At 36.9% G+C, this 25325-nt stretch overlaps 2 protein-coding genes across 8 annotated transcripts in view; one reads left to right on the top strand and one right to left on the bottom strand.

Moving 5' to 3' along the window:
* The window catches only part of LOC126751778 (uridine phosphorylase 1), a 453502-nt gene that overhangs the window by 313193 nt on the left and 114984 nt on the right, over positions 1-25325 (top strand). The gene's annotated exons all lie outside the window — the stretch shown is intronic.
* Positions 1-25325, bottom strand: part of LOC126751772 (acetylcholinesterase) — a 454065-nt gene that overhangs the window by 353209 nt on the left and 75531 nt on the right. For all 7 annotated transcript variants that reach the window (XR_007665922.1, XM_050462297.1, XM_050462295.1 and 4 more), the window contains 4 exons: positions 21418-23408; positions 14270-14408; positions 13592-14128; positions 12835-13042 (listed from right to left, as the gene is read on the bottom strand). Coding sequence is in view for 6 of the 7 variants with exons in the window: in XM_050462297.1 (XP_050318254.1) it covers positions 12835-13042; positions 13592-14128; positions 14270-14408; positions 21418-21791 (1258 nt within the window). In the remaining variant the exon portion in view is untranslated. The remainder of the gene's footprint in view (positions 1-12834; positions 13043-13591; positions 14129-14269; positions 14409-21417; positions 23409-25325) is intronic.

Genomic DNA, 25325 nt, shown 5'->3' with positions numbered 1-25325 from the left:
AATATTTCTTTAAAAGGGCTTTTTATATTCAAATAGTGATGTTACAATTTTCAATTATTTGCTAGGCAGATATTTAAAAAAGATGTGGCAACACCGTTTTCAACTTAACTTTAAAACAAGTTTTAAACACATTTTTTAATTCATTGTATAAAAATACACCAAAATTTTTATATATGGTAGTGTTTTCAATTTTTTGAAACAGGTGGCAACATCAAATTGTAATATATTTCGTGAAAAAAATATTTCTTTAAAAGGGCTTTTTATATTCAAATAGTGATGTTACAATTTTCAATTATTTGCTAAGCAGATATTTAAAAAATATGTGGCAACACCGTTTTCAACTTTACTTTAAATCAAGCATCATCATGGCAAATATGTACATATATATGTTTTTTAAATACTACTTTTATTTTATTATTTAAATTTCATTTTTTAATTTAAAAAAGTGGCAACTCTGAAAAGTAATATTTTTGTGCATTTCAATAGTTTGTTGCTGTTCTACGGTTTTTTAGTTATTTACATATGTATGTACTATACATATATGCCGATTTGAAAAATTTTTATAAAAGCTTTTTGGCAACAAAGCTTTCAAGATAACCCAAAAATTGGCAAAATTCCAGACAGGTTAGGAAAGACTAATAATACTTCTTATGAGTGTATTTTTGTTAAAGTTTACTTATATACTACTTCAAAATAGCTTGGTAAGCTGGAAACTTCGCGGCATTGCATATTCTCAATATTTTTTAGCATCTTTCAAATATTAATATATAAAAATTCTGTTTCACAAACCACGAGATTTCACTATATCTAGCTAGCTTATATTAAACCACTATACTTGTATTAATCATAATCTGATTATAAAAAGTTTGCTAAGTCTACTTAAGCACTTTTTGCTATACACCACAACTTTATAATGCGGCACTGCAGAAATTTACTCAAAAATTAGCAAGTTTTATTCTGCTTTTTCTATTTACTTTCGCAGTACAAAGCATGCGTACCATCGTGCCTCGCCAATTCTGTGGCTTTTTGGAAGCTTTTGTGCAACAAAAAAAGCATATTTTTAATGTTGGCGAAGCTCAAACAAGCATTTTCGAGCAGCTGTCACAATGCCGCAGCCAAAACACAAGTGCTTTCACCGCACAAAGAAGATACACAAAACAACGCATAAAAACGGAAAAGAAAGAAAAATCAACAAGAAACAATAACAAGCTGAAGCGCAACAAAAAGCTGACAAGCTTGGCAAATAAACATGCGCTTGTTGAAAATAAAATTGTGGCCTTAAATGAGGATTCAATTGTTTGAAGGCAAGGCGTAATAATGACAAAAATGCAGAGGAAAGGCATAGAGGAAAAAGCATAAACGAATTAGTGAGCATAGCCGAACAGCAAAAGCATTTCGAGACAGAGCACAATTGAAGTGCAGAAAACAACAAAAAGTACGGTGTAGAATTAAAAAAAAAAAAAAAAACAAAAAATAAAATAAAGTAAAACAAAAAAGTATACCTACATGTATAGTATATTTGTATGTACATAAAATATTTATTTTGTACAACCGTTATGTTTTGCGCAGCCTCGCAATTTTTATTATTTTACAATTTTATTTATTCGTTGTCGCCGCCAGCTGTTTTCTAGTTTACTAATACAATGCGAACAGCGCACGGGTTGGCTTTTGTTGTAAATAACAGTAAGTGACCTTGAACTCACAAATACATAGACACGCGCACGTCAACTGTAAGCGCAAAACAAACATGAAAAAATGAGCATAGACAAATAGCAAGTAATAGAAAAACGTTGTACAACACACACCCAAGCATACTTACAGGCGCGCACAAGAAAACAAACGCAAGCATACTTAGAAGCACCCAAACACACATATCAGCATCTACACACACTGACTAGCCACGACTAATCCCAACCAGCTAAGCAATCAGACGGCCAGGTGTGCTCTATGTCGGCTGAGCAGAGGCTCACGCATCGCCTCGTCAGCGCCGCTAAACTAATTTAGAGAAAAAAATTTCGAAATTATAGTAGAAAATAAAAGCAAAAAAGCCATAACAACACTGCGAACGACAACAAACACTTTAACAGCGAAATGGCTTGCACATTGAAAGAGTGCAGCAATATTAACAGCAGTGGCCACGACGCGAGCCGAAGACAATGAGGCGAATTATGTACACAGTTACGACAGGATTGTACTGAGCGGAGAAAAGTTGTGCGCCGTTAACCGCAGGAAGGCAAATGTAGAGGTGAGTACTTATAACAATATATGAGCGTACTCACTTGAGCGGAAAAAATCGAGAGCAAACCGAAAAGCAAACAATTCTGTTATAATCGGTTACGGTAAGAGCGATGTTGACAAGTTAACAGCAGAGTCGCTAAGGCCAGAGGCTTTGCTGCTACTCAAAACAGTTAAAAGGAGAGGAAATCATTTCATAAAGTTGGTAGCGTGAATACTTCGGTTAGCAAACTGAAACTTAAGAAATGTTTCAAGTATTTCTTTTTATGTTTTTTTTTTGTTTCCCTAAAGAAGATACATTTCCATTTCATGATAGATTTATTGCTTTCTGGAGCGAAAAAAAAACAGTTGAAGCAAAAATTTGACGAGTTTGAACACTGTAACAGGAAAATCAGCCATCACGGATTGATATGCTAAATTTAGACATGTTGAAATAACTTCCGAAGACGGTGCACGCAGTGGACGCTCAAAACAGATTGTTACCAAACGAAAACATCAAAAAAGTTTACACAATAATTTCGGATAGAAGTAAATTGGAGTTATTCGAGATAGCAAGCGCTCTAAGGACATCATATCATTCAGGAATATTTGGGTATGAGAAGTCAGAAAAAACGAATTACTTCCGCATTCACCGTATTCTCCAGATCTGGCCCCCAGCGACTATTTCCTCTTCTCAGGTCTCAAAAGAATGCTCGCTGGGAAAAAATTTCGTCGAATGAAGAGGTGATCGCCGCAACTGTGGTCGATTTTGAAGCAGAGAAAAATCGTACTGAAAAAATAGTATCGAGGAATTGGAGGATCGCTTTAATCAGTGCATCAGCCTTGGAGGGAACTGTGTTGATAAAAAAAAATTTTGCCAAAAAAACTTGTTTTACTCAGTTAGGCCAGTGACTTTTCAATTGACCTGTTATTTTCTTTCATACTTGAATAATTTTTCAGTCAATTCGTAGAACATTTACAGAAATTACTCCTAGAAGAACTCAGGGTAAACAAATATTGCGTTCTTTATGGGATCTCCTATCCCATTCTATTAATCTAAATATATAAATATGTACATATATATACAATTTTGCATGAAAACCCATTCGTCGAAATATTTTTTTGTTGTTATAACTCTCAATTACAGCTGTACCAAAAGCTTGTCTCTCTGAAATACCTAAATAGCATTCAGCGATCTTTGCGATGAATGAAATTATTCAAGAAAAAAGTTCCATTAATTTTGTGTGCGGAATCAAATTTTTGGAAACGAAGGGTTCTGAATATTGGAAAAGGTCATCGGTGACAATTGTTTGTCGCGAGCAAGTGTTTTTGATTGCTACAAATTATTCAAAGAGGGTCGAGAACGCGTTGACAACGAAACACGTCCAGGACGGTCATCAACATCAGCTGATGATCAACACGTCAATAAAATAAAGAAAGCGGTGCTTGAGTGTCGACGATTAACAGTCAGAGATCTTACTAGCATCGTTAGAATATCAGAAGGATCAGTGAAAAATATTTTCAAAGATCATTTGGGCCTGCGAAAAGTGAAAGTACAATCGTTCCAAAATCATTAAATTTTCTGTTGAAAAACAGCGTCGCGTTAACGTCTGTGAAACAATGCTTTCCGACTAACAGAATGACATGAAACGTATAATTACTGGCGATGCGTCTTAGATCTATGCTTAAGACCAGACCAGACGATCAATCGGCCAAACAGCATGGCAAAGGTGTGCCGAAGCCGAAAGAACCACGTCCAAGCACGACAAAAATGAAGGTTATGTTGGCAGTTTTCTTCGAGTATCGACGTGCGGTGCTCTGCAAATTCCTTTTGACCGGCCAACTGTCAACAAGGAATTTTATTTGAGTGTTATGTGCCGTTTGCCCGAAGTTATTCGTAACAAGTAAGGAAGGGCTAAGTTCGGGTGTCACCGAACATTTTATACTCTCGCATGATAAAGTGATAATCGAGATTTCATTATACGTCATTTACATGTTTTTCAAATACCGTATTTTTGTAAAGTTTTATTCCGCTATCATCATTGGTTCCTAATGAATGTATATATTATACAGAGAAGGCATCAGATGGAATTCAAAATAGCGTTATATTGGAAGAAGGCGTGGTTGTGAACCGATTTCACCTATATTTCGTACATGTCATCAGGGTGTTAAGAAAATATTATATACCGAATTTCATTGAAATCGGTCTAGTAGTTCCTGAGATATGGTTTTTGGTCCATAAGTGGGCGAGGCCACGCCCATTTTCAATTTTTAAAAAAAGCTTGGATGCAGCTTCCTGCTGCAATTTCTTCCGTAAAATTTAGTGTTTCTGACGTTTTTTGTTAGTCGGTTAACGCACTTTTAGTGATTTTCAACATAACCTTTGTATGGGAGGTGGGCGTGGTTATTATCCGATTTCTTCCATTTTTGAACTGTATATGGAAATGCCTGAAGAAAACGACTGTGTAGAGTTTGGTTGACATAGCTATAGTAGTTTCCGAGATATGTACAAAAAACTTAGTAGGGGGCGGGGCCACGCCCACTTTTCCAAAAAAATTGAGTCCAAACATGCCCCTCCCTAATGCGATCCTTTGTTTCAAATTTCGCTTTAATATCTTTGTTTATGGCTTAGTTATGACACTTTATAGGTTTTCGGTTTCCGCCATTTTGTGGGCGTGGCAGTTGGCCGATTTTGCCCATCTTCGAACTTAACCTTCTTATGGAGCCAAGGAATACGTGTACCAAGTTTCATCATGATATCTCAATTTTTACTCAAGTTACAGCTTGCACGGACGGACGGACAGACGGACGGACAGACAGACATCCGGATTTCGACTCTACTCGTCGCCCTGATCACTTTGGTATATATAACCCTATATCTGACTCTTTTAGTTTTAGGACTTACAAACAACCGTTATGTGAACAAAACTATAATACTCTCGTTAGCAACATTGTTGCGAGAGTATAAAAATAGGCCGGAATTGTGAGCCGACAACTCTTTTTTTTGCACCATGTAATGCTTCGTCGCATACCGCTTTGATTCTTAGCGAGTTTTTCATCAAATTTTCAACCAATATCGTGCCGAAACCACCGTATTTGCTGTATTTTAGCTCCGTGTGACTTCTGGCTAACTTTGCGGCAAGTTTAATAAAGCCTTTTCAGGGTATAAGCAATTCAATATTTGAATATTTCTGATGTTAAACTGCAATTGCAATCAAAACTTGTTAAAAATTGTTGTCTACAAACCAACCAACGCTAAAAACCTAATATTCACATGCATTGAAAAATATTTTCCTACTTACAGTACATTTGTTGCAACTTTGAATCACTCCGCCTGCCACATTGTAAATAAGGAATGCATTCTTTCAAATATGCTAAATATTATTGCATAAAAATTTTATAGCTGCTTGTAAGAGTAAAATGTGCGCATCAGTATGCAGAATGATAAGGGTACACATGGATTACGTACAACAACTTTACAACGCACAACCGTTATTTATTACGAGAAGTGCAGAGCAGAAAAAAAATTAAATTAATCTGCATTCTGCCAACAATGCTTTTGCAGTGCAGACTTTTATGAAAGCTTGCTGGGCCAACAATACAAATGTTCATATATGCGTCAGTGTGTGTGTGCTGCGAAAAATGTGTGTGTTAGCATTTTTTTTACTCCAGTTATCTTATCATAAGTCTGCTGGTCAGAAGAGTTTTACATTCACATTTTACCAAAACTGGATTATCGCAAAAGAATTGTTTCACTGATATACGTTTGTACAAATGAAAGTGTGTGCGCATGTGCTTTTCCATCGTTGCGTAACAAAGTTTGCAAATTTATATGAAAAAATGCACGCCAGTGCAAAATATTGTTGGCAAATGTGAAATATCACAATGGACTATGTTTTTGATGTGCCCATTTATTACCCAGCGGAGCGGCAATTCCTTCTTTTTACCCACACACACACATACACCCATTTACTTTTCTCTCATATTGATAAGCCCTGCAAGCTAGCTTGTGATATGTGCTGTGTATGTATGCATGTGGTTGCATTCGTTTTGTGCTCGAAACTTTGTTTAACCATAGTAAGAAGAGGGCCAATACATCACATCATTTAAGCAGAGATGCCAGACAATTTGGTGAAGTAAAAAATATTGAGTGACTATTTTGCAGATCTTGTTTGCTTTATATTCAGTATATATAGTATGTATAGTTTTATTTTCGATTGCAAAGTTGTAGAAATTATGCATTTGTCAGGAATTTGTAGTTCAAAATCGATCTAAAGCCTGAATCAACTATCGCTTTCAATGTAAAGTTTTATATTATTTAACGGTAAAAAATATACAAAAATATCTCTTGTAAACATACATAAACAAAAAACAAAACAGTTTCGAAAAGGAAGGAGCGTTTTAATACAAAATTCCAAACTTAAAGAGAGTCCAAGATTTTAAAACTTTCAAAGATAATACTTAAGATGACACTCGCTCATGCAGCCTATTAACTGACCCCCCAAAAGAAGTAAATTATATTGCAAGAAAAGTGGAGAACCTTATACTAAAAGATCTAACATATATTGGAACCTAGCTACAGATTTGAACTCATCTCAATGGTATATCTAAAGCTATTGCAAACTGTAGTACTCAAGCACACAGTGAAAACTTAAAAAAATTGGAAGTTATAGATTTATTTTCATTTACAAAGCTCAGGGAAATGTTCAATAGAAACGACAACTGGAGGTAAAACATGGGTTCATAGGGGCCTGAACTTGTTTTATTACTTTACCAATGCAGTTACATGAGTACAGCGAGATTGAGAGACACTTCAACCAGCAAGATGGCCATGAACATTTTTTGATGATTACGGAATATCATTGGTTAAGTAAAACTAGAAAACTTGTCAAATTTTAAAAACAACACATATCAGGTAAGATTATACTTCAAAAATGAAAACTGATAACCTATATAAATTTTCTTCAATAACGATAACATATTCAGTTAGAGTTGCCAATACCAAAACAAGAAAGAAATCAGAAAGAAAAGATTTTACGAATATAAAAGATTATCGAAAAAAATTTAAAAAAAAAAGATTTTCAAAATAATTACTTTTACAAAATATGTTTAAAAACCAAAAATTTATGACAGGAAAAGATTTTTGAAATTAAAGAAAAAACGAAATAAATTGGAAAAATTTTTGAAATTAAGAAAAAAAAAAGAAAAAACGAAATAAATTGGAAAACGTTGGTTTTTCAATAAAAAAAATAAAAATTTAGCAAATAGCTCGATATAAAATTTTTTAATAAAATGTTTGAAAATATTTTCGAATATAAAAGATTTTCGAAAAAATTAAAAAATATGTTTGAAAACCAAAGATTTATGACAGGAAAAGATTTTTGAAATTAAAGAAAAAGCGAAATAAATTGGAAAAATGGTTTTTAAAAATAAAAATTTAAGAAAGAAAAAAGATTATCGAAAAAATATTTTCGTAAAAATTAAAATATGTTCTACAAACAAATAGTTTCGAAAAAAAAAAAAAAACAAGTTTTTCGAAGAAAGCTTTTTCAATAAAGGGTGTTCGAAAAAAAAAAGATATACAAATTTTGATAACAAATAGCTCGATATATAAATTTTTCGAAAAAATTAATGTTTGAAAAATAGATTTTGGAAAAAAATATATTTTCGAATATAAAAGATTTTCGAAAAAATATATTAGAAAAAAGATTTTTGAGTATAAAAAATTATCGAAATAAAAGATTTTCGAAAAAATTATATTAAAATAATAAATTCGAAAAAAAAGTTTTTTGACAGGAAAAAACTTTCGAAATAGAAGAAAAAACGAAATACGTTCGAAAGAAAAAGTTTTTGAATAAAAAATATATTCGCACAAAAGATATTCGAAAATAAATTTTGATAATAAATAGCTCGAGGAAAAAAAATTAAATACTTTCGGAAGAAAAATTTTTCCATTAAAAAAATATTTTCGAAAAAAAGATATTCGAATACAAATTTTGATAACAAATGGCTGGTGGAAAAAAGTTTTTCAAAGAAATGGATGTTTCAAAAAAAGATTTTCGGAAAAAAGCTTTTCGAAAAGATCAAAATTGGAAAAATGGGTTTTAAAAAAGATTCAAATATTAACATATTATTATTGAAACAAATTTTTTCTTAAAAATTAAAATATGTTTTATAAACAAAGAGTTTCGAAATAAAAGAAAAAACGAAATATGTTAGAAAAAAAAGTTTTATAATAAAAAATATGTTCGAATAAAATATATTCGAAAACAAAATTTGATAACAAATAGCTCGAAAAAAAACCAAATACTTTCGAAAGAAAAAGATTTTCTATGAAAAGATATTCGAACATAAGATATTCGAAAATAAATTTTGAAAGCAAATAGCTCGAGGAAAAAAAATTTCAAATTAGTAGGTAAAAGAAATTTTTAAAACAAAGTTTTCGAAGAAAACTAATTTAGAAATAAAGATTTTCGAATAGGAAAGATTATCGAAGTTCGAAGATTTTCGAAAATTAAAATTTTCGGAAACACGATTATCGTAAAAAATTCTGGAAACGAATAGTTCGGGGTGTTTTATCGGATATGTTTATTAAAGTAAACAATTAAAGTAAACAATTATATTTAGAATGAAATTTCAGTACAAAAGAAATGAATACCCAAGGAATACAGAGGGCCAGTCGCAGGGTTATCGATATTTGCACATTTTACTGAAAGTATGGTACCAAGAAAAACAGTATTCGAAGATGGTAAGGTAATTTGAAAGGGTTTATGAAAAATATATATATATATATTTAAATGATGGCTGATTCCCAGAAAGTTGGTAATACACATGCGAACATACATACATACATATGTATATAAGAAATATACTCTAAAAGAAACTTTAAATATTTTACCAAAAACAGAAAAGCTATGACGCTCAGGGGACTAATCGCTAACAACAAAAAGAAAAACAATATTATAAAAAATGGCAACACTGGCAATATTTTGCGAATGTGCTCCCCTGCCGCTGCGCCACAATCGCACATTGCAATTTCGCAATTTTTTATGGTGTGAGCGCGCGTCATAAACTACGAAAACGATGCATTTAAGCATAAAAAATGTGAGCTGCGCGAAATCATTGCAACCGAATGAGTTCTGCACCGCAATATATACAACATTGTGTGCATACATATGTATATACATAACTAAATACATAACTATGTATGTGTGTATATGTGTCACAGTCATATTATTGTTATCCCCGTTTGCTTGTCAACCGGCCCAGCAGAGCAGCCATCAGCGGCAAGCACATTTTATGGCCTATTTTTTATAAGCCCCTTCACCTCCTCCTCCTTACCCGCGTCCAATGCCTCACAAGTCACTTTGAGCTTAAACTGGCAACACTCAACCCAGCACCGGCTGGTTTTTCTGGGGCAACTCTGACGTCAGAGTAATAGTCGCAATAATGCAGCATCCTGCCGCGCTTCCTCTTCGCCAACCTCGCAGCACACACACACACTGACACACTTATATGCAGGCTTTACCCGTTTCGCCATTACCACTTTAGTGCCGCTCAAATGGGGAAATAAAGTAATTTTGGAAAATGGAGCAGCAGCTAAACAAAAATAACAACAAAGCCAACAACAACAAATTATGAATTGTTTGTTGCAACTGGCAACTGTGTCGCGCGCCACTAACGCGAATGAAGTGCATGTGGCAGGAAGTTGACTGTTGCCAGTCTATTTTAGCGGTTGCAAGCCAGGCACACGGACATACACACACCCACCCAGGCGCACATATATACATTTATATTCATATTAATGCAGGCAGTGGCGGCTGAAGTGCTTGAAAGTGCACTTAGCGCCATCTGCCACGCTTTGCAGCAACACCAACTCCATTGTCGTTCTGAGACTAGTTAGTTTTGTTATTTTTGGAATGTGCGCTTATGGCGCGGATATGATGTACGGAAGTCGTTGACTTTATTAGGCGAACTTTTTTTTTGTAAAGTTTTCTTTGTGTCCTGGGATGTGTGTTTGGATGTTTCCACCAACTTTAATGCCGGTTTTAGTAAAATATATGAAAATTAATTGTTGTCACGTGCATCTTTGGTGTCATAATATGAATTAATGCAGTAATATTGCCACACAATTTCGGTTGGTAATTTATTTTGACGTTTTTATGGGGAAACTTTTGAAAAAATATTATACATTTGTGTCTTCTTTAGGATTATGAGGGTGTAATCTACTCAAAATTTTTCAACATCGTAAATTAATTTTTGTAGAATTCATTTTCCAATTCATGGATAAGTGCCTTGAGACGACTCCTAAAATATTACAAAGTTTTATTTTAACTAGAGATAGGAGACATTTGGTCTGTTCACCATCAACTCTACCTCAAAGTACCTTTGTGATATGCCCTGTGTTGCTAGTGTTCCAAGACATGAGGTATTTCTCTAGGGTATATCGCTTCAAACAACCCTTGAAAGAGCTGAATGGTCAGGGGGAGCGGAGCAACTCGCCTTGCTTTTCGTTTTCTTCTAGAGCCTAGTTATTGACTGCTTGCATAACCTAACGCAGTGAGACTTAGTATTGCGCTACGGATAGTTCGAATTGTCAGTTGGCTGTTCACTAGAAGGTTAATGGAGTCGCTTGTTAGAACAGAAGCCCACTTAGCATCTTCTGTTATGCCTACAATTTCGGCCTGAAAGAGTGTGTATGGATTACTACTGAAGAGACTCGCTTGGGTTCCTATTTCACCTTTTGATGTCGATCACAGAACCATTATTCTATTCTTCTCTACTGGGGAATGTAAACATTGTGTTGATTTCCTAATATAACTCTTTTTCACTGATGTCCACCGAGTTTGACTTCATTGGTCTAAAGTCATAAGCCGGCTGACCGAAAGCGTTTCATCATAAGTCGCTTGCACATGTTTTGGCCAGATGTCGTATTGACCGGATATCGGGGATATCTTCCAGAACCTTTGGTGATTTAGTTTTCATTATAATTTCGTTTTCATTATAATTTCTTATATTTTTTTAATTATAAGAAATGTAATCTTTTGAAGCAAACCAATCAGATATCCATTTTTCGACTTCTGCGTAGGAACTGAAGTGCTGCTCAGCCAATGGGTCGATGAAAACAAATGTTAATCAGAAGCAGCCTAGCCTTGCGAATACAGTGGTGGGGTAGCAGCTCCCAGCCAAGTAGTTTGATTGTATCCTGAACTGATTTTGCATTGTATGCAGGTGCATTGTCGTGTAACAAAGTTACTTTGGCGAGTCTTCTGGACCACTTTAGTTGTTTTTTGATAAATACATAGTTCAAATTGATCATTTGTGGTCTGTAGTGATTAGTAATAACAGTTCCGCTAACTTTTAAGAAGCTCATGATATGCCACACTCTACTGATTCCTCCAAACACAGAGCATTACCTTCTTACCGAATCGATATGTATTGTTGTTGGTTGTTTTGGGGTAACCCATGATTTTCTCCATTTAGAACTCTTAAAATAATTCCATTTTTTATCGCCAGTAACTATTCGATGCAAACTGATTTTCATTTCACAAGTGTTTTTTGCTTTTGAGTCAAAGCTTCATCTTCATCCAATATTGCTTGCAGTTCGACATTTTCAAACTATGTGGTCTTGCATATTCATTTCTAACATCAAAATCAATATCTCTGAAACGTTGAAGCCATCTTTTTCATTTTGATTCTGATAGAGCATGGTCACCACTCATTCTTCAAATGGAAACATCTCTAATTCAAATGGAAACAAAAAATTAATGCTTTCCGCAAATCATCACTTTTCAGCGCAAAATTTTACATTTTCAACTCAATGAATATATATGATGTTACTTGTTCAGAGATTGTAAGGTTATTGAATATGTTTGACAGATGTCATACCAGCCAAACAGAGAAAAATTAGGTCTCCTTCACAAGAAGTGTTTTCTACCAACACATTTGTATCTTAACGCTCACTTCACAGCGGCACACCTGGTATAATACGCAACACAGCTGGATTTCATATAGCATAAAAGGATTTAAAAAGATTTTTATCTTAATTTTAATCGGTCAGTTCGAATAGCAGCTATATGCTTTCGTGGTCGTATAAAGGCGGTTGCAAAAAATGAACTGCGAGTAAAGAGCGTGTGAACAACTGCAAATCAATATCTAAAAACCCGAGGGAGCAGTTCTCTCATACATACACAGAGTTAGACAAATGGCTAAATCGACTCAGTTCTTACACTTTTCATTTATGAAAGTACGTATGAAAATAGTGTAAGCACAGATAGCTAGTCATTTTTTCCAACACCTCCGCCCACTTTTCGTATATACTATGGATTAGTCGAAAAAAGTCTTTTCGTATTTTGTCAATAGATGTCGTTGCAATGGTATATCTCTGCTACCAATCATATTACTATATGTCATACCATATAGTGTTAGAAAGGTGAGATTTTAAACTTCATTTAACCAAACAAAAAATTAAATTCGGGGAAGTTGAACAGCTGTTGAAAAATATGTGAAAATAATGAAGAAATTCGCTATTTTTTGAAATTTTTGTATAAAAAGAGAAGAATGCCACGCAAGCCTTAACTAGGCAAACATCAAACTTATTGAATAATTAATACAACTTACCTTCGTCTCTGACATTTCCCATCAGTATGTCATAGCCACGTAGATCGGCTGTCTCCATCATCTTCATGGGGTGATCTGGCAAAAATGCGCCATCAATGGTCGGCGCCGATGGAAAACTTAAAATGCCCGAGTAGGAGTTCCACTGCTGCACCGAAATCGTTTTGGCATCGACGGCGCGCATGCAGGCCATCACAGCCTGTGGATTTTCCTGCGGAAAATATACGAACAAATTAATTATTTAAATTAAAAATATTTTTAAATGAAATTTCGAAAAATACTATATCTTAAGCCCTTAACATGTTTTTTTATACCATCCAACTGGAAAGTTAGAAAATTACCAGAAAAATCGAACATTTTAAATTAAATATATTTTTAAAAGAAATGTAGAAACAAATTTTCGTGTCCATAACAAGTTAGAAATTTTCTAAAAATTTTCTTTTGTCAGTATTTTAGCTTTCCATAATTTTCCCTTAGGATAAACATATGAATAAATTAGGTTCGATTGTATCATTCAAGTAGGGATCCGTTCCTGCCTTAATTGGCAGCCATAAAAACATATTGATTCTACTAAACCATATCTAACTAATTATCCAGGCAAGAAACTGCACAGTGATTTTCCACTCTAAATCTATACTTAACTTTTGATGCTTCAAACTTTTCTTTTTTGACTCAATAATTCTGCTTAAATCCCACCAAATCCTATTAAAACCGAGTTCTTAAATCAAATTTGAAACTGAAATTATTTTCCCCAACTCACCGACAACAGCGACGCATTGCAATTGCAGTCGTTGATTAACGCCTTGCCAATCTCTACGGCCTTCTCCGACGTCATATGACTCCAGGGCGCATTCATTGTGCCCGATTGCATCATGCCACGCTTGACCAAACCCGCCGTCACTGGCGACACAAGTTGCGCATTCACCGAACTCGAACCAGCCGATTCACCGAAAAGTGTCATCCACTCGGGATTACCGCCGAAAGCATGAGCATTCGTTTTCAGCCAACGTATAGCCAATGCCTGATCCCACAACCCCACATTACCGGGTGCCTCCTCCTCGTAGCCGGGCATAGCGGGTGACAGGTGCAGGAAACCAAAAGCACCCACACGATATTGAAACGATGCCACAATGACATTACCCACAGCCGACATAATGTCCGCATTGTATATATCGAGTGTGGCAGTGCCGGTCATGAAGCCACCACCGTAAATCCAAATGAGCACGGGTAAGCCATTTGTGGTGTTCTGCGGATTTCCGTTGTGTATCAAATGATCAGTGTCGGCTTTATTGGAGTGCTGAAAGTGAAATTGCGTATGAAAGGAAATATGAGAATAGAATGAATGAGTTGGCAATATTGCAATATGTGTGTAGTATGTGCTACAGTTAGTTAGCTGGCTTTTAATAAATTGAAAATTGTTGCCAACGGCCACACTCACCTCGCCACCGTTAGCACCACGTCCGTGCCGCAAACGCGCTTTCGCTGGCGCCCACACGTTTATGTACAGGCAATCTTCGGAGACATTTGTATTAGGATTCCATATCTCTTCGCCGGAGAAACCGGGAAAATATTCATATCTGCAATGGTCAAATCAAAGAACAAACAATTAGTTGGCAATTAGTAGCGTGTGTAAGCAAAGCAAAGCAGCTTATCTTTATATTTAACGGTACAAGCAGTCGCTTTTCGCTCAGAGTAAATTAAAGGCTTTTTTGCTGGAAAAGCAACCTCAATGTTGTATCTGCTTACAATGACGGGTAAATGGGCCTTAGTCATGAAACATTAAGTCACAAAGGAGAGATAAAAATGATAAGTCCTTTGGTTATGGGTAAGTATATTTATATATACTTACATATGTACATATGTACTTGCGTAAATATATATAGTTGAATCCTGATTTATCAGTTAACAGTAAGAGGCGGAAATTTTCATATTGTTTGCATTTACACATACAACAATAACGAGCATAATAATTATTTAGAGAGTGGTGAATCGAACAAAAAACTTGTACATTTAAACATTGTTCCAACCGCCACTTAACCACGCGATTTAGCCCGTTGAGTAGTTTATCTGACTAATCTACGAGATTTAGCAATTTTTCGCAATACAAAACTGACTTTTGTCAATCTCGTCAGCGAGGATATTTGAAGCTTATCTACTCGCAATCTCCCTGTACAACTCTGATTTAGCGTCTTCTGTTTGCAAGTAAGAAATTGATAACATTAGCACAGCTGATTCACTTCACTTCAAAGAGAAAAGGGTAATAAGCGATGTCAATTTTCGAATATCGAAAACAGCTGTTGTATAAATCTCCAATGGCAGTGAAAGCAGTCTAGATTAGTGAATAGATTAAATATAATCTAATCACTTCAAATTTTTGTCGGAGCATGGTGTTATTACTACAAAATCTCTTATACATTATGAGAAGAAAGTACCCAGAATTGTGATTTAAAGTTTCCGGATAAATTATATTTAAAAACAAGCAAGGAAGAGTTAAGTTCAGGTGCAACCGAAAATTTTAAACTCCTGCAATTTGCAAGAATCTAAGCAAGGGAAATATTTTAAGGTGTAAAATCAATCATAAAAAGTAAAGTCAACCGGATTTTTTAAAATCCTGCAACAGTTATATAGGGGCTAGGCCAACTTTTCGCTGAAATTTATCTATTGTAGGCACAAAGATACACTGTTATGAATAAAACATGCTCTCTTATTTTCATTGCGATAACTCACATATTGGCCGATATATGCGGTATAAAGTCAACTGGAAGTTCGAAAATCTTTATATTAGGTATATGGGGCCTCGGGAAATTTTGACCCGATTCAATCCTTTTTTAACATACAGACGTACCATTATAAGGGAAGAATTGTCCCTTAATTTCAATTATATATATATCACACATTGACCGACATTTTCGATCAAAAGTAAACTATAGATACCGGGGTCTAAATATTCGGTACCTAGAGGCTTGAATAGTTTTTATTGGTTTTAAACAATTTTTGGTCATAAGGTGGCATACTCTTAAGGCATTATTCTAACAAAGTTCCATCCGTTTTATCAATTGCTTTTTGATTTGTGTACTGAAAACTGAACGAATGAAGTGGAATTTGAAATTTTGCTATATGGGAAGTAGGCGTGGTTGTTGTCCGATTTCGCAGTGTGACATAATAATTTCAAAAGAAATCCACGTACTAAATTTTGCCGAAATCGGTTGGTTGGGTCCCGAGATATAGGATTTCAACAAAAAGTGGGCGGTGCCACGCCCATCGCCCAATTTTCACATCCGGCTCCCATAAAGCTCTCTCATAACATCTCTCTCTCTCTCTCTCTCTCTCTGGCGTATTTATTTATTGGTTTATCACGCTTTTAGTAGTTTTTAACACTACCGTTATATGGGGAATGAGTGGTGTTATCCACACTGTCGGTAGAAATTCTTATAAGATTTGTACTTAGCAAATTTGGTTGTTATAGCTTACGGGGCTTAGGAGATATGTACATTAAACTTGTTAAAGTTCAGGGCCACGCCCACTTTTCTAAAAAATTGTGTCCACAGGTGCCCCTTGCTGAGCTCCTCTGTACCAAGGATTCTCTGTGCCAAATGCAGTTTCATATCTTAATTTAGTTCTTTGTTATGGCATTTTATATGTTTTCGGATAATGGCGATTTGTGGACGTGTCAGTGGTCCGATTACGCTCATCTACGAAATGGAATTTTATTTTTGTACTAAGGAACCCGCATTCCAACTTTCTTCGAGATATCTCAGTTTTTATTCAGCTTGCACGGACGTACGGATAGACAGACAGACAGTCAACCGGATTTCCACTTTTATCGCCATCCTGATCATTTATATATATAACCTTATATTTATCTCGCTTAGTTTTAGGTGACACGTACAACCGTTAGGTGAACAAAACTATAGTAGAATGCTCTGTAGCAACTTTTTTTGAATTTCGAATTTTGTTTTTTACAGTGTGGACTCATTTTTCAAGCGTCAATCTCTAGATTGTTAAACAGTTTCGTAAACCCACGCCTCGTCATCTGTAATGAAGCCCCTCCACTGAATGCTTTTGCCACTCAAATACTTGTGTTCGTAATAAAGAAGAGTCCCTAAAACCCCTTTGCAAGATTATCAACGATCCCATTTTACCATTAGAAATACATAATTTTAAGAGAAATTAAAGGAATAATTTAGCCAGGTGGTGCCAACATGAAATAATACTTTTTGCACATAGTATTCATTTGCATTTTAATCGCCCATGTGTACTCTTATTAAACACTGCATATTGCTCGAGTGTTAGTTTTGTCTGCTGTAAAGTGTTGAATCGTGAACTCAATGTAAATATGAACTCCATTAACCATCAATCATGCCATGAAGCGTAGACAAGATTTAATGACAATTCAGGTATGTGCATACATACAAGTATATCTCCACTGCCAGTGTTTTCTGGAAGCCGAAACTTACATTCACAATTACATTTAATCGAGCAAATAATGGTTAGCATAGGTACATAAATACACCTATACTAGTTTCATTGCTTTTGTATTAGCTCTTGCGTTTGCTTTTGAATGCGATGTGTGTCGGTATGAGTGAGCAAATATGCGGAAGAGAATTTTCAATAACAATATCATTGAAAAGCTAATTACGAGTTTAAGTGTAACTATTGTATTTCGGCATTTGCATATATCATTGCGGGTTTGTCATTTGAAAAATGTTTATTTCATCATTTTAATTAACTAAATGCCTGATTTGCATTATTTGTATAGAACTTTGCTGTCGCATTTAATGAAATTCTTGACAATAAATTACATTAAACAAGTAAGGAAGAGCTCAGTTCGGACGCAACCGAACATTTTACATATACTCTTGCAACTTGTAAAAATTAAATCCAGGGAAATTCTTTAAGGTGTAAAACGTCAATCAGAAGATCGAAATACAAGCTATATATAACTCACACACTGACAAACACACAAAGTTTCTCAGAAAATCACTATACATATGTAGTATATGGAAGTTGAGGTAGTATAGACCCGATTTTATATATACTATTATCATGCCACATACTAAAATAATTTTCCCTGGGTTTCGTTCATTGAGATAACTCACATATTGATGATATAAGCGGTATAAAGTCAACTGGAAGTTGGAAAATCTTTTTACTAGGTATATGGGGGTCAGGGGAATATTGACCCGATTCAATCCATTTTTCACATACAGACACACTCCGCTATTAGAGAAATGTTGTTCGAATGGATGAAAAATTTCAGCTTATATATACCCGCCGTTTTCCGAGGAGCTCCACTTCACCAGGGAGAAGGATATTCGCTTGGAGTATCCATTGACATAGTAGCGAAAAGGAAAACGACTGGCGCGCTGTTGTTAACTCGACTATAATCGCGTAAGAATCTAGCGTCATCTATATGTCGATATAAGCGTTAAAACTATCCTTCTCGATTGTCCATGACATTTCATTGATTGAAGTGAAGTTATTCGTTTTAACGTCAGTATGCTTGTGTTATCGGTGCGAAAATGAGCTTCGAACAAAGAGCCAACATTAAATTTTGTTTTAAAATTGGTAAAACTTTTACCGAAACGTTCAATTGATGAAACAAGTTTATGGCGATGATTGCCTATCCCGTAGTAGAGTGCACGAGTGGTTTCAACGTGAGGACATAAATGGCGATCAACATGTGGGCCAATCAAAATCCGTGATCACTGGAAATTCCATAGAAACTGTGCGTGAATTTATCAAAAACCAGCCGAAATCATCATTGAAATTCATGGAAATGGCATTGAACATCTCCAAAACAACGACTTATCGCATTTTGACCCCTAGTGACGGGGTGCCGTCTATATGTCGACAAATGTATTAGAATCTGCTATTTTACTTTGGACCGTGCAAAAAGCTGTATTGAAGCAGAAGGAGACTATTTTGAATAAAATAAATTGATTTTGCCGAAAAAACCATTTGTTCTGTTGTTTTTTTAAGTTCTTTTTACTTTGGAAAGCACCTTGTATTACACATTAGACATTGACCGACATTTTCGATCAAATGTCAGCTATAGGTACCGGGGTCTAAATATTATGTACCCAGGGGCTTGAATAGTTTTTAGTGGTTTTAAACAATTTTTGGTCATAACGTGGCAACACTTTATTCCAGTAAAGTTGTATCTCGTTATATTAATTACTTCTTCATTTGTGTACTGGAAACTGAACGAATCAAGGGGAAGTTAAAATTGTGTAAAATGTAAGAAGACTGCCACATACCAAGTTCTGTCGAAATCGGTTGTTCGTGTCCCGAGATAAGAAATTTCAACCAAAGAGTGGGCGGTGCCACGCTCATCTACCAATTTTCACACCAGCACCTATAAAGCTCTCTCTGTCCCTGGGATATTTAGTTATTGATTTATCGCGCTTTTAGTAGTTTTTAACAGTACCGATATATGGGGAGTAAACGCGGTGATCCTCCGATTTCATCCGTTGTCACATTGTCGAGAGAAGATTTGTACTCAGCAATGTTAGTTGTTATTGCTTAAGTGTTTAGGAGATATATACACTTAACGTGTTAAAAAGCGCGGCCACGCCCACTTTTTCAAAAAAAAAATTGATCACAGGTCCCTCTTGCCACTAGGATCCTCGCGAGATTTCCTTGAAAAAGTTGATAAAATTATGGAAAAGATTGACCAGGACCGTCATATAAGCAGACATGATATCGCTAAGGAACTTAACATTAATTATCGAACGGTTTCGAACCCTTTAAAAAAGACTGGCTACTAAAAGAAGCTCGATGTTTAGGTACCACATGAATTGTTTGTGAAAAATTTAATAGACCGAATTAACATCTGCGATTCTTTGCTGAAACAAAATGAAATCGAACCATTTCTGAAGCGAATGGTAACAGGAGACGAAAAATGGATCAAATACGACAATAATGTGCGAAAAAGATCATGGTCCAAGCGTGGTGAAGCTCAACAAATGGTCGCAAAGCCAGAATTGACTGCTCGTAAGGTTATGCTGAATGTTTGGTAGGATTGGAAAGGAATCATCCACTATGAGCTGATCCAGCCTGGCGGAACGATTGATTCTACATTTTACTGTCAACAACTGATGAGATTGAAGCAAGCAATCGAAAAAAAACGATCAGAACTGATCAACAAAAAGGGCTTTGTCTTCCAACAGAACAACGTTAGACCACACAAATTTTTGATGACTCGGCAAAAACTGGAAGAGCTTTGCTGGGAAGTTTAGATACATCCACCATATAGCTTTGACCTTGCACCATCGGACTATCATTTGTCTCTGTCAATGCAGACCTGCCTTAATGGAGTAAAGTTGGCTTCAAGAGAAGCCTGTGAAAATTACTTTCCGCAGTTTTTCGCCAAGAAACCAGAAAACTTTTACACCGATGGAATAATGTCTTTAGCGGAAAAATAGCAAGAAGTGGTCGACTAAAATGATACCTATTTGGTTCATTAAAGTTCATTATATATGTATAAAAAACAAGAAAAAACGTTAACTTCGTCTACACCGAAGCTAATATACCCTTCACAGGTGCATTTCTTTTAGTAACTATGTGTTCAGTTTGTATGGCAGCTATATGCTATAGTAAGCCGATCTGAATAATTTCTTCCGATATTACATTATTTCTATGAACAATAACTCATAGCAAATTTCGTGAAGATTTATCGTCAAATGCGAAAGTTTTCCATACAAGAACTTGATTCCGATCGTTCAGTTTGTATGGTAGCTATATGTTATAGTAGTCCGATATCGACGGTTCCGACAAATGAGCAGCTTCTAAAAGAGAAAATGACGTTTGCAAAATTTCACACCGATTTCTTAAAAACTGAGGGACTAGTTCGAATATATACAGACAGACGGACATGGCTAAATCGACTCAGCTCAACATACTGATCATTTATATATGTATATACTTTATAGGGTCGCCGACGCTTCTTTCTGGGTATTACAAACTTCGTGGCAAACTTAATATACCCTGTTCAAGGTATAAGAATCTATGCAACCACCTCTAATGGATGGATTTTGCTATACTTCAAATGCCCTTAAGCAATGTGTTATGTATGCAAATAGAAATTAATGGAGTCGATACATGACGCATATTACGAAAATTAAGAAAAAATCTTTCAAGAAAAAACTTTCAGTTTTGAGCTTACTAGAAGCACCACACAGAGGTGGCGCATAAGTAACAACAGGAAACCAAATATAAATTAATTGAGCAGCCATCAGTTAAGCCAACATAAAGGAGCGAATGAGAGCGCAGAAATTTGTAAGCCCAGCATTACACCGTTATGCAGAGGAGCTAAGAGCGCACCGCACCTGGCGCTTGTCATTAATAACGCAAAATACGACAATAAATTGCTGGTCATGTTGTGTCGCTCCAACAACAACAAGCGCTGCATTAACATATATTATTATTTGAAAGTTTTCAGCAAGTGCCACCGCCAATGGCGCACCAATTTCCCCCACTTGCCACTGCCAGCAGTCAATTATTTGCGCTTTTCATTTACCAACTGTCATGACTGAGCGAAATATAGCGCTGCTAGTTAGACCCTTTGCGAAATTGCGCGCTTACCTTTCTTGCACACAGGTTGCCGGCAGTCGCGTTGCATCCAACACACCGTGCCAGGGTTCCGCTGGCACCGGTTTGCGAAATCGTAAATCATCTAATGGTGGCTTTGCATACGGTATGCCTGTGTAGACGTGCACTTCTCGACCCTGCACGGTGACGGAGCGACCGCGCACCGGACCGCTCGATGTCTGCACCACCAAGCGATCGATGACGCCATACACGGAGGACATACGCAATAGCAGCACAACAATGGCGAATAGACCACGACCGATGTCGCCGCTTAGCCTGGGCGAGGATGCGACACTGTATTGACGCGACGACAGAGGCGACGCCGCGGCTGACGACGCGCCCGACAGCAAGGACGTTATGTGAGCCATGCTAACTACAGGTGGTGGTGATGGTGAGTACGGAAGCGGCTAATGTAACGAACGACGTGCGCAAAATGTAACGGTTGAATGCGGCGTGCACGTGCACGTACACCTTATTAACACTGCTCGACTGGCGCTGGCTATGCGCGCGCGATATACTCGATGTGCACACAGCTGATTGACGACTGACTGCCTGGCTGGCTCAATTGGCTCGGCTCAAAACGCCTGACCGGGTTTAGTGTTTGTGTTTGTTTAAAGAGGCGCGCACGCACACACTAACAGCTGCACGGGCATAGAAACTAATATAAGTGTGTATATGGATGTACGGCAATTGCTGGCTACCACACGCGTACACACATACACGCTCGTATCTTACGAATTACGAACCGAAACGACGCCGCGCGTTTGTATTACGACCCGGCGCTCAACTGTACGACCGACGATGGCGCGAAACTAGGCCGACGCTTAACCCTGCGGTGTTTACCCAACTTCAGCCAGCAAATTGAATGACGTCACTACACAACACAGCAGTTCAGCCCTCACAGGTCAAGCGCTCACACACGATTGCCTCGGTGTATATATGCGCTCTTGCTACACCGCGCTCAGTACCCACTCACCGCCGCCGCGTTGCAATTCCCACTTCAGTGCGTCACAAATCGCAGCGATTGAGCGTGTGTCAAGCGATTTATATGGGGTTGTGAAGCGCGTGTCCCGCCACTAGGTTGCCCTTCAGAACTCCCTCGCTCCCGCTGCAGCAGCTGATACGGTTGCAATTGGAAAATGCTTGTTGGTTTAGCGGACGCGCTGATTGCGCTTTCCCTCTGGCTTTTGCGCGTTTGAACTCTTGACTTTCAGCTTTAAGCCTTTGCCGCTACCACCTTCCAACACTTCTCTCTTTTGCTCTCGTTTTCACACCTGCCGTTATTTACCGTTATTTTTCTAATGCGCGCCTTATTTTTCAATTTGCGCACGTGTTTAGGGCTGGCAGTGTTTGCTATGCTTGGCTCAGGTCACGCGCGCTACTGCCGTTCGCGCTGTTGCTGCAACTGTTGCAACTGTCAAATGTGCTGAGGGCCAACCAAACAGCTAGTGGCAAAGTCAAAAATGTGTGCGCTTTAAATCTGTAAGCGCGCTGCGGCAATCGCCTGCTGGTTTGACTCACGTAATTCGCTAAGCTCGGTTGACATGCAGCGCAACGGTACAATGTTGCCAAATGCTGTTGCAGTGTTGTTTCAGCCGCATACAAAGCAAGCCACTAAGCTTATTTCGAGAAAGCTGCGCTTAGTGCTGACGCGTTTGTCTTCCTTGCTGCAGTTTGCTCAGCTAATCCGCCTTTGTCCCAGTTTTGTTGAAGAAATTACGCGCGCGCTAGTGTTTGTTTTTGTTTTTCGTTTTCTTTTGTTTACTTATTTATTGCTGCTGCCACTGCGCGCTTACTCGCCCTTGCCATTTCATACACGCGCGCACACACACACTGCCTCACTGCCCGCGGCGTACTCCACTGCCAACAAACTTTGTAACTCGTTTTTGTTGCGGCACAAGCACCCAGCAATTGCCACCGTTGTTGCCAGTTTGTTTGTTTCACTTGTTCAGCTGTAGTTCAACTTGCGCTCGGCACTCGGCAATCTGCAATTGAAACAAAAGCAAAGAAAGGAAATAAGTTAACATGCAATTTCAGCGCACTCTACGACACACAAAACGGACATAGAAAAAGGATATGTACAATTCGAAATTAGAAAGTGGCATACACAAAAGAAAGAAGGGCAGACAAAATGCACATGGCAGCTGTGCGCTAAGTAACAAGTGCTCTTCGCAACACACAACCGCACAGACACAGGAAAAAGCACTCGAAACTTTTCTTCGCATTCATGCTGCGTCTCAATTTGCTGCACTGTCAGTAGCATACCAACAGGCGCACGTTGTGACCACTTCGCACAGACCCACACGCACACATACAAAGCACTTTCTATACAAAATTTTTCTTATAATAAACTATTAACTGCGCATAGTGTATGCTTGCAAGTGCCCACAACCACACACTGCAAGCTCCTGCTAACTCACTCTTTCTCTCTTTGCCCCTCTTTGTCTTTCGTTTTAACCAGCCACACCCATGCACTTAAAATGTTGCTTGTTGCCCATTACTTGCTGCCATGTGTGCTTACTTAAGTGCTTAAGCATATTTGTCCGTTGTCTGTTGATGTTTAGATTTTCTCTTCGCATTCCTTGCCTCCACTTCGCTGTTCTAGCTTCTAGTCTTCTTCAACTAATGCAGAGAAAATGTTGATTTTGTATTTAGGTGAATAAAAGAATAAATGAAAATAAAATAATTGCGCTATGAGTGCAAGCAAAATTCAACAGCAAAAATAAAAAACAACAAAAACAAAAACGAAAACGAAAAACCTACAAAAACAAAAGGCACACATACAATCAAACAGCTTGCGCGCCATGTAAATGGAAATGAAAATGGCATTTTGTGGTGTTGCACAAACGAGTGCAACGAGTTTATTCGAAAAGTACATAATTTCTTAAGTAGCCTAAGTACTCGCAAGTTGTAAAGTTTGGCATTCAGTCTTAAGCGTTTAAATGCAAGCTGAAATGCAAAAGTTTGCCTCTAACAAGGAGTTATAGGAGATTTTAGTTTCGAACATTCGTTGGTTTGGTTTTAAGTAAATAAAAGTTTTGCAAAAAAAAGTATGCAATATTTCCTTGGTTGAATGCGTAAAAGGTATATTATTCTTCTTAGTTTATTGGCATAAGTTTTTTTATAATTTTATTATTTTATTAAATTAAGGTAAGTAATTAACTTGCATGAAAGATATGAAAGATGGCCGCAAATGGCAACAAGGCATACAGTTGACTCTTATTCTGCACTAAAATGCTAAAAAATAAAAAAATATTAACATAATATAAATTTTATTATATAATATTTTATCACCAAGCAGATTTATTTCAGAATGCAAACTTTTATTTCTTACAAATGCTGTAAGCATAATTTTTTATCTCATGAACTCTTGTAATCCAGATTCTTCTTTTAATTATTGTCCATATATCATAATTAGAGTACCATAAACATTTTTTTTTTAATGTTTCAAAACCCTTTTAAGTCATATGTTTCCTACTTAAGAGACCTCCAAGCAGAGGTAGCTTTTTCAATTTTTAGTGACAGATCACGCGTGAGTCGTGTCAAGCTGCCATGTTATTTTTGTTCAGTATTGTTTGGCTATTCATCATGGAAATACTTACGACTGAACAACGTTTAAAAATCATACAACTTTATTATGCAAATTCACATTCTGTAAAAAATGTGTGCTTGCGCGCTTCACCCAACTTATGACCAACATAATCTGAGCGTATTATTCGCAACACCATCACCCATTTTGAGACCCAGCATTCATTATTGGATAATACTCGACCGCATAGATCACAATCAGCACGCAGTGATGGAAATATCGCAGCCGTAGGTGAGAGTGTATACGAGGCTCGTGGATTCGGTGCCGTTCGCAGCAACTCGGACTGACGCGTGGAACGACTTGGCGAATTTAA

Source organism: Bactrocera neohumeralis, chromosome 2 (assembly GCF_024586455.1).
Source record: "Bactrocera neohumeralis isolate Rockhampton chromosome 2, APGP_CSIRO_Bneo_wtdbg2-racon-allhic-juicebox.fasta_v2, whole genome shotgun sequence".
NCBI lineage: Eukaryota > Metazoa > Arthropoda > Insecta > Diptera > Tephritidae > Bactrocera > Bactrocera neohumeralis.
The sequence above is the reverse complement of the archived record's forward strand: the minus strand, read 5'-3'. Positions and strand labels throughout refer to the sequence as shown.